Here is a 10,791-nt window from a genome sequence, read left to right on the forward strand (position 1 = left end):
TTTTGTGAACGAAATAATTAATAAAACGTTTCTCATATTTTGATGATAAATCTGACTGTGCAGCGTGCTTTTATTTTTTTCAAGTGTGGGCCCAAAAAACTAACTTTCTCTTGGAGAAAATCTATCTGGGTTTTTCTTTTCTTTGAAAAAAAAAGTGCATTTAACCTCTTCCAGACGCAGTTCCATCTAATATATAATCTAATTCATAAAATCTAAAATATGTAGCAGGTCGTGACAGGGGCTCGGAGGTTTTTAGAATGTTAAAAAAAAACTAATTATGCACCCAGAAGCTGAGCAAACATCACTCCCCTAAAAAGGCCCAGCTTTTGGTTAAGCATAAGAATACCCAGCAAACATTACAGCCTCTCACACTATAGCACCCTGTTGTCGTCTGGGCCCATGGGCTGCCTTTCACTTTTATACAATTAACTTTTGTTATTCTAAAGCAGGAGGGATAAATACGGCCATTACACTGTGGAAGATCTCGGTTTGTGTATTGGGGATATGATATTTTTAAGGGTGCAGGGTGGGAGATCGGCTTTCTTCAGATAATCTCAAGTAATTTACCAGATAAGAGAACAGGTGCAGTCGGGGAGCAAGATGCTTTTAAGTCCAGGAATATGCAAGAATAAGAAGAGGTTTTTATGACTGTTTCTGGTTTGGCACAGCAGATTTTTAATTCCTGCAGCTGTTAAAAGCCTCTGAACCACCGGGCATCATGGATTTTAGAGCACGGCTTGCGGCGTTGGTGTCAGCAGTTCCCACTCCCGTGAAAAATATGCCTCGGTGTTTAAAATCATGTCAGTATTTCATCAGTGACGAGGGGGGTCTTCTGCTTTCACGCCCACTATAATGTTGTTTGCTCGTCCTGTGACCCTGCAGCCCATCGTCCCTGTCACCTGGCCCTTTGTCCCCCACGCTGGGGCCACCTTGCATCACATATGGAGGGGACTGGCCGAACCCCTCAGCCCGCTGCATCTCCCCTTAAACACTCTTTTTGTCTGCGTGTCTCCCCGTGAATGGACCATTGTCCCCCATCCAAAAGGGACCGAGACAAAATCTTTAGTGTTTCAATTCCCGTGATGTTTAATCAGTCCCTGCGACAAATTTATGAGGTTTAACTGCACAATGGCGTTTTAGAGCATCTCGGGGTTTAAGGGTGACAAAGACAGGCTTTTAGAGGTTGCCATTGGTTTTTTAAGTTGGTCAGAGGAATTGTCTGAAAAGGATGGGCTTGTATTAGCCTGCCCATCCTATAGTTTTACTCACTGCTCTGCCCCCGGGGCCCCTTTCAGGAAAGTTATAAGGTCCACATAAACTAGGGCCACAGGAGGAGTTTTGTTAAGTTGTTGCAAATCACATTTAATATGTATTAGCTGCTGATGGCCCTCAGAGACAAAGACACTGATTGTATTTTCTCAAATTCTACGAAGATCATTTATTGGCATCTTCTTGCTTGCGTGAGCATTTAAAAACAGAGAATAAAAGAATCTGTTGGTTTGTCTTCCATCCATTTGCAAACACTGACTGTGTGAGAACGTGCAGTATAGGCAACAAACTTAAGAAATTATAATGTTTTCTTACTTTGCTCAACATTTTAAACATCGGTGCCTGATTATGATCACGTTTCAAGGCGACGAAGACGTATAATTTTAGTTCATAAGGCTGTCATCTATTTGCCGTTATGTGAAGAGCCACCGCAGTGTTTATGTTTGTTGGTTGAATGATGAACATCTAATGACTAAATTAGCAGTTTACTGACTTTTCTGTGAGCCTGTATGAGCTCTGCACTATTTTGAAGTGAGACTCCAGTTTGATTTACTGCCTCTCCTGGAGCTCTGAGTGACGTGCCGCCAGCCTAAATTCACTGCAGGTGAATGGCAGCGGCTGAAGAGAGGAGATGGCACAGACAGATAGTCAGTTTAGAATTAATGCTGGCAGTGCACTTTTCCTGCAAACCGTAGACATGATGCAACTTTACTTTTTTTTTTTTTATGCTGCAGTTTTGCTTTGCTTATTCAATTTGCATGTCGTAACAAGAAAGTGCTTATGCTCTTGTTAGGTTTAGGCAGAAAATCCACCTGGTTACAGTTCAGAAAAGATCTTGTTTTGGCTTGAAATGCCTGTTTTGGTCACCGGAAACTTGGAGCTGGAATTTGCCCCTTTCTAAAGATCTTCAGTGTTGTCATGTTGTCATAACACAAACTAATGCCAGTAAATGACAATGGTGTCTCTCCTGACAAAATTCAAAAAGTTAAAAACTCAGTTTTGTTTTTTTCCAAAGGTCAAAGGTCAGATCATAGGTATTACTTAAAAAGGCTCTAATGGCTCTAATGGCACCAAAATATATGTATTTTATCCACATCACAATTTTAAAGTCATTGTTCCTCACAGGATTTGTGTTGTGTGCTCATGAATTGAGTGTTTTACATACTGGTTGCAAAATGTATTGGTACAGTTGGAATAATTAGTTCTCAGGCTCCCTACTACAATGATCTTAAATAAAAATATGTGTAAAGGAATATCACGTAGACATAAATGGACCAAAATGTCAGAAGGATCTGAGACATAAAAGAGCGCAGCAGCTAATACAGAAACAGAATAGTGAAATCTTACTTATCTTACTACCCATGGAAAAACAAAAGAAAATGAGTCCCACCTCATAAATCGATTTCACTAGAAATAAGTCTCTTGCCCAGTTATTTCAGTGATTTGAAAAAAGAAGTGTCCCGATGAAATGAACGGCTCCAGAGGCCCGTCTGCAGTTCACTCAGTGGAACAATGTGTAGATATGTGCATTCTTAATCCATCAAAATTGAAATAATAAAAAGATAAATAAAGAAAAACTATCCTAAAAAACAAGAAATAACCCAAAGGAAATAATGAAAATATTTAAAGAAATATTTAAATATATATATAAAGAATAACTATATGATAACAAAAAACAACAAAATATTTAATTTTTCAATTGTTTTCAAGATATTTAAAAAAATTTAAAAATATCAAAGAAAATTACAAAAAATAGCAAGAAAACAAAGAAAATACTTTTAAAAAAAACAATAAAATAATGCAAAAATAACAAAAGTTGTATTTTCACTACCAGGTAAACAGGTAGTAATAAATACATAGAGTGATATTTAAACAGGCGTCTGCTGCTTATGACCCAGCTGTCCACTAGATGGCGCACCAACACACAGGATCAGCTCTCACCTCGGGCAGCGGTTCTGACTGGGCGTCGTGTTCGGCTCTGTTGGCTGCAGACTGCCGGGGATCCACTAGAGGTCGCGCTTCACTGGGGAAACACCACGTGTGTAATCTGAGTCTCCCTCCAGCATGTCGCTTTGCATCTGCTCATTGGGTGCTAAAAGAGATATGAAAAAAAAAAAAAAAGAAAAAAAGAAGGCAACCCGGAATGATGTGTGGCTGCATGGAGTGACGTCATGTGTCACTTGTTCTCTAGTGAATCCTGTCACCATCCCTTTATGATTATAAACCAAGCAAAACGCACTTGTTAAGGTTAATAAACATCAGCTGCAACTTTATATTACCCATCCCAGTAATATTAAAGATGAACTACACAGCATCTATTAACATTTCACCAAGATTTATAAACATCAGCTGCAACTTTACATGAACTAGTTGCTTAATATCTGGTTTATAAAGCATGTTGTTGTTTGCTAACAGTTTGATTAACAATGAATTTACGTTTTATTAATGATGGTTATCACTAATCTTTACATGTCCATGTGAGGTGATGTAATTGGATAACGAGTGGAAAAGGCGCTTTCTTATGAATCCATCTGACCCTGTGGTGCACACTTTAAAAAAGAGAGAAAGGAAGAAAGAAATGAGGAGTTCAGTCTCATGAGGTCACCATCAGATGAGGTCTCACGTGTGAAGGTGAAGATCTTCAGCTTTCTTTCACCTCCTCCTCCTCCTCCTCCTCTTCAGCGTCTGTTTCGTTCCCCCCTTCCTTTGTCCGCTTTCTCATTTCTCTGGCAGTACAAGAGTCGACAGAGTTGCAGAAAATAGAAAGGAGGAGGAGGAGGAGGAGGAGGAGGAGGAGGAGGAGGAGGAGGGAGAGAAAACAGGCAGGAAAAAAGTTTAGAGGAAGAAAAATCCTCAGGGGAGCCGATGACGTCAGAGCAGAGAGGGCTGCAGTTATTATCCTCAATCTGCTAAAATTAGACTTAATTTGGTCTGAGACATTCAGGACAGCATGCAGGCAGCGACACATGATAGTCATCATTTATAAATGGTAGATGTAGGATTAATTCAACTTCATGGTTATTTAATACAACAAACAATTACTTCATTAACATCAGCTGCAATTTAAATAATAAAGTGCTTTATAAATAGTTTATAAAGCATTCGACCGTTTGTTAGCAGTGAAATAACAATTAGGTTAAGTGTCTTTCACTATAACTTTAACGTTTATTAACGATGGTTATTATTAAGTGTCACGTTTTAAAGCAAAACAGCCTAAATGTTCTAAAAAAAATTTAAAAAAAAATTATTTCTCTTAAAAGTGTCTTTGTAACTACTTTATTTTATATGTTGAGCTTATAAATATTTGAATGAAGTGAACTGTGTATCGTTAAAAGAAAACATGGTTAACATTTCAGTTGGAACAATAACAGTAAGTAACTTCACTATATATATATATATATATATATATATATATATATATATATATATATATATATATATATATATATATATATATATATATATATATATATATAGTTTTCATTATGCACTTGCTCTCCGGGTTTATATCATGCACCAATCAGTCCATAAACAACAACCTGCAGCCTCGAGAACAAAGTCTCGGTAGCCTCATACTCTCCACTTCAAAGTGTCCTCATTATTCTGAGGAATTAGTCGGAACATTTGGACTAATTGCCGCTAATTGGCCATAATAGCCGTGTGCCAGAACAGTAAAAAGGTACTGATTTAGATGATTAAGAATGTCTTGCGAAGTTCCGTAATTAAGGCAGGCATAAGCAAGATTTACCTTGGATGCAGAAACATGCTGTAATTCTAATTGGCTGCGATTATATGGCCTGTGAATTTCGCTCTCCGCAGCTCGGCTGTCATCCAAACAATTTGTTTAAGCTGTAATGTTTAGGCTTGCACTATATGATAATATTGCTTCATTAAGCATAATTATACGGTAATGGGAGGATATAGGTTGTTTACTGTGCCGGGCTCTTTAAATTGGACCTCCATGCATCCCTGCAAATAGTGCCCAGACAGATTATCCTTCCTGTAACGTGCAGGCAGCCGTGAAATATGCAGCGAGCAGCCACGGTGGCTGGTGATCCCCGTGACAAACTGTCAGTGATCTGCATGTCACTGCGGTAATGGGACACCCTCACACCGCCGCCGAGCCACTTTGCTGCTGAGGGGCGCAGAATCATTAAATCTGAGGCAAATAGAAACACTGAGACTAGTTAAAAATGTACCGTTTTACTTTGATACATGCTTACAGTCACGGTGGAATAAAAACCGCTTGCAACATTAGAAATGATTGTGCCAGCCACCAGAAGACGCTGTGTTTCTTTAATTCCTGTGTAAGGAAATAGTGACTCAACCTGCAGGCTCAGACTTCTTCTTCTCTAAGGAGCTGGTGGCATCTGTTGCTGCTGCTGCGAGCCTGACGTTAGACCTCCCGGCAGGACCTTTGCGAAACCGAAATGTAGTGATAATATTTTTACAGTAGCCATAGATTGAGCTCCGGTTTGATCCTGACATCCACAGATTGTGTAAGTTAGAAGTTCTCGATTTTAATTCTTATTTTTGTAATGATGCAGGTTGATAGCTTGTACCTAAAAATGACAAGAATTTTAATAAATCGATAGCTAAATGATAGCCTTTTCTTTTGGCTGCTGTTTTATGTGAAAAAAACTGACAAATGCAAAATAATTATACTGTTACTGTTTTTTGTTTTTTTGTTTTTTTACAAGACTTTTACAAAAAGTGCTGGTGGTAATGGCCGAATACCAAAACAAATGGGAAATTAATAATAATAATAATAATCAAAAAAAAAAAAAAAAGAATCTCAATAATAATACAACCAAAAATACTCACACACCACATTAAGGTACTGTATAAATATTTTACGTAAAAAAAAAAGTTTTGATTCCTTTTTTGGAGTAAAAGACGCAGAAACGTCACCAAAAAGCTGTGCGTAAAAGTCCACTTTTACGCACGGGCGACAAGGCGCAGAATGCCATCTCTCGACTTCAAAGCCGGTTGGATGACGCCAGAAAAATCTTTCCTCGTGCTCCTGAGTCAAATTTTAGAAATGAGATATGATTGAGTTAAACTGCGAAGGCTCCTTGAGCATTAAGCCGAAATGCTGCTGAGGGTCTACCTGGCGTTGTGCTGCAGGAGAGTCCTTCACCGCCGTTAACTTCACATGAGAGCCTCTCCTCCTCCAGACTGTATTTTGTTGTTGGGTGTTTTTTTTTTTTTCCCCCCCGTCACGTTTGTATTTTACACCGGGTCTCCTGGACGAGTGTGTGCATCTGAATTTAGCTAACACGCTGCTTGGGTCCAATGATATCAAACGAAAGAAGAAAGAAAGTAAAAAAAAAAAAAAAAAAAAAGAACTGGGGGAGGTTAATCATTTACGCAGCCACTTAACACGCGGATGTGTATTTATTTACTTATCAGTATCAGTCAATTTCCCTCCCCGCAAGTGCACTTTTGCATGTCTGAGTACGATAAGGCATAACACAAACAATCCTGCAATCACTGGAGGCCTCTCATGGCCATTAAAAGTCAGTAGTTCAACTGAGGAGTGGTTCTCCAACTCTCAAGTCCATATAGGCCTCCTTTCATCAAGAGGCCCTCGTAAACATCACTACAGTTAATAAAGTGTATTGTGTGGTCAGCGCAGTCTCAAGGTGCAGCCGCGCGTTTATCAGCGGCGGCAACAAGTCACAAACCCCCCGAACGCAGCAGCGCGGCAGCGAGTCGGGACAGCGCCCTGCAGCCGCCGGGATGAGCGTTTATGATCATGTACAGCGCTTATGTTATTGTTAGTGGGAGGGGGAGCACATGTCTTGTAAGTGAAATTACGCTCGGCGAGGAAAAAAAAGGAGGCTAGAGCTGTTTTGGTATTGTTGCCGATGCCCCGCCTCTGATGGTAGCCTTAAACCTGGCACCCAGCTAAAACAAACCAAAGCCAGCGCCGAGCTCCCACTCAATCCAATTAAGGCGGACTTGAGGCGCTCTCCTACGTGTTCATCTACCAGGATCGACGTTGAGACAACAGGAACCAGAGGGGCTTTGGCCAAAAAAAAAAAAAAAAAAAAGAGAGGAGAGGAGAGAGAAGGAGAGATTGCCTTGCCTTCTAATTTCTCCCTCTCCAGCCCCAGAACAATGTCGATGAGCCCTAAGCATACGACTCCTTTTTCTGTTTCCGATATCTTGAGTCCCCTTGAGGAGAGCTATAAGAAAGTAAGTATGGAGAATAACAACTTGGGGGCACCTCTCAGTTCTTACCGGCAGCCGCAGGTCTCTCAGGCGGCGATGCAGCAGCACCACATGGGCCATAATGGGACTGTGTCTGCGGCTTACCACATGACTGCGGCAGGTGTTTCCCAGCTGTCACACACGGCCATGGGGGGCTACTGTAACGGCAACCTGGGCAACATGGGCGACCTGCCGTCGTACCAGGACGGCATGAGGGGCAGCACCACGGCCACCGGCTGGTACGGAGCCAACCCGGACCCGCGCTTCTCCACCAGTGAGTATCCTGCTGCACCTGTGCTTTCGCCTCAAGCTTTTCGGGCTTTATCGCAGGAGGGGGACCGACGTGCAGTTCTGTGTGCAATGTTGTGTGCATTTTAGCGCTCGCTGTATTGTTTCTGTCACCTGTACGTGTGCTTGTGCGCCCGGGGTGGACGCTCTCCAAAACCCCCTGGAGTAGATTTAATAATAATAATAATAATCATAATCATAATAAAAAAAATACCATCAAGGAGGGGAAAGATACAGAGAGAGAGAGAGAAAAGAAAATTGTGTTTCATGAGCTGCGCGCAACATCTGGAGGAGAAAGTCTCACCAAAAGACGCAGTTATAGACGCCATTATTTAAGATAATTTCATTTTGAGCGCTTTATCACATTAATCCGATAATAACGCTCCGCCGGTCACGAGCTTGTGCTGAAATCTGTGCTCGGGTGACAGCTTGATAATGTGAATATGGACTTTGACACGCATTAGGGTTTGCTTCGAGAGGAATCATTTTAAGACTCGAAATGTCGAACATGCTGAGTGGCAATTTGCTGACAGCCGCGCAAATAATTACGCAAAGTTTTATCCGAGCCGGTTTTCTTTGGGATCCATTTCGTTTTTGCGAGTAAAAAAATCAGTAATTTCATTGTATTAATTTAATGTTTTCCCCTGCTCAGTTTCTCGCTTCATGGGCTCGTCGTCGGGCATGAACATGGGCAGCATGGGCAGCCTCAGCTCCCTGGCAGACGTGGGCAAAGGCATGGGCTCCCTGTCCAGCACACCGAGGAGAAAGAGGCGAGTGCTGTTCTCCCAGGCGCAGGTCTACGAGCTGGAGCGACGCTTCAAGCAGCAGAAATACCTGTCGGCGCCCGAGAGGGAGCACCTGGCGAGTATGATCCACCTCACCCCGACCCAGGTGAAAATCTGGTTCCAGAACCACCGGTACAAGATGAAGAGGCAGGCGAAGGACAAGGTGTCCCAGCAGCAGATGCAGCAGGACAGCGGCTCTTGCCAGCAGCAGCAGCAGCAGCAGTCCCCGCGGAGGGTGGCCGTGCCGGTGCTGGTGAAGGACGGCAAGCCGTGCCAAGGCAGCGGCCACACGCCCACGTCCTCGGCGCAGAACCACCACCAGCAAGGGGGCAATGTCATGATCATGTCGAACAACACGTCCGGCCTCGGGCAGCATCAGAGCCAGCAGGTGGGGAGCACGGGGCACTCTCCAGATTTGGCGCCGCACTCGTCCAGTCCGCCGTCGCTGCAGAGCCAAGTGGCCGGCCTCTCCCACCTCAATTCCCCCGGCGCAGAGTACGGCTCGGCCCTGCAGTGCTCAGCCCTGTTATACGGCAGGACGTGGTGACAAGAGGCGCCGGCTATGATTTAAAAAAAACAATTCTTCTATTTAAAGAAAGAAAAAAAAAGAGAGACACATTTTTTTTTCTTCTTTCGAGACAGTTTCACTGTAAAAATGTGCGCATTTGAACAAAACGCCGAGCGACACCGGCGCAGCAGCTCCTCTTTGAATTTTTTTTTTTCTTTTTTCCACCTTTTGGAAAAGGAAGTGGCGACTTAACGCGGAAGTGAAGGAGAGAAAGAGACACTTTCGACCACAAACTGCGGGATGTGTGAAAGTCTTTGGATTTATTTATGTAAATTATATTTGAGACAAACAGAAGAATCAGCAGTCATTATAGGCCGCGTTAGTGGGGAAGAAGAAGTGAACCTGAACTTTAAAGAAAAAAAAAAAAACAACTGCTGTATATGGGTGCTGTGAAATCCCCCTCCCACCTCCCCCTCCCCTCACACACACACAGACACACACGCACACACAAACACAAACACACACACGATGGCTCTGATTTATGATAGAAAAATTTAATGTAAGCCGTAGATCTAGCTTGTATATTTCTGTAAAAGGTTTGGAATTTTAGCTATCTGTTGTACAAAAAGTTTTTTGACGCTTCTTGCCGGTTTGTTGTCGTTTCATTGGTATTTGTACCGTTTTATTTTCTTTGTAACTTATATAGATATTTGACTTACAAAACAGTCCTATTAATAAATTATGGAAACAAGTCAGTTGAGGTTTTTTTTTTGTTTTGTTTTGTTTTTTGGGGGGGTTGTGAAATATGTCGACACATGGCGGAAATATTCCTGTGGGTGGAAAAATCAGTAGGGCAGAATTATTATTATTATTATTATTATTATTATTATTATTATTATTATTATTATTATTATTACTATTATTATCATGTCTGCTTTTATTATAGGTGTTCTTTTCCTCTGATGTTTTATTGATTATTGGGTTTATTGTGAGAGGAAAAAAAAAAACATTTTCCAAGAACGTATCCGGTTTGGCAACCTGACAACACGTAGATACTTTATCAACACTCGGGCTCTTATTCTGTCACTACAATTAAACACTGGGGCTATTTTTTTTTTTCTGTTTTATATTCTGTGACAAATCACACACCGCTCAGGCTTATCGCCAAAAAGGTTCCAGCTCACACACACACACACACAGGCATGAGTAAACTGAGCCTTTATGTTCAGGTTTTCTTTTCTCTCCCTCTCTTTCTGTCGGTGTTTGAAGCGCTGGTGTGTGTTTTTCTTTGCCCCTATATGCTTACAGTGCGTGAGTCAGAAAAAAAAAAGGTGAGGTCAGCCGACTCGCCAACATCAAACACAGAGCAAAAAAAGAAGGCTGCGTAAAGAAACAGCTTATCGATAAAAAAAAAAAAAGGGAAGAAAGAAAAAATCCCCTGACCAAACAGCGCTGCGTTCTTCTACAAATAGCTGTCGACGCGCGGCTATCAGCTGCCTTATCAATAATCAATCAGGGAGGGAGGATTGAAAGGGAAACGGCGAAGGGTTTGTTTGTGGCCGGTGTCAATAACAAAACCAGCAAACAAACAAAAAAAAAGTCTCCCACAAACATTTTCTTTTCTGGAGTTGTGCTTTTACCTCGATCTGTCTTTTTTTCTTTCTTTTTTTTTTTTTTAAACGGCCGCACACACAACCCGTAATTTATTTCCCTGTAGGTGCAGGC

At 41.7% G+C, this 10,791-nt stretch overlaps 1 protein-coding gene across 1 annotated transcript; it reads left to right on the forward strand.

The window, feature by feature from the left end:
* The first annotated feature begins 6,144 nt into the window (after positions 1 to 6,144).
* Positions 6,145 to 9,822, forward strand: nkx2.1 (NK2 homeobox 1). The gene is made up of 2 exons (XM_037125454.1): positions 6,145 to 7,759; positions 8,426 to 9,822. Exons 1-2 carry the CDS (start codon positions 7,393 to 7,395, stop codon positions 9,103 to 9,105), a joined length of 1,047 nt encoding a protein of 348 aa, XP_036981349.1. The 5' UTR covers positions 6,145 to 7,392; the 3' UTR covers positions 9,106 to 9,822.
* The last annotated feature ends 969 nt before the right edge of the window (positions 9,823 to 10,791 follow it).

Source organism: Acanthopagrus latus, chromosome 16 (genome assembly GCF_904848185.1).
Source record: "Acanthopagrus latus isolate v.2019 chromosome 16, fAcaLat1.1, whole genome shotgun sequence".
Taxonomy (NCBI): Eukaryota; Metazoa; Chordata; class Actinopteri; order Spariformes; family Sparidae; genus Acanthopagrus; species Acanthopagrus latus.

Coding starts and splice junctions, on each gene's coding strand:
- nkx2.1 (XM_037125454.1), top strand. CDS start 7,393: ATGTCGATGAGCCCTAAGCATACGACTCCTTTTTCTGTTTCCGATATC. Junction 7,760..8,425: donor GGACCCGCGCTTCTCCACCA/GTGAGTATCCTG, acceptor TCCCCTGCTCAG/TTTCTCGCTTCATGGGCTCG.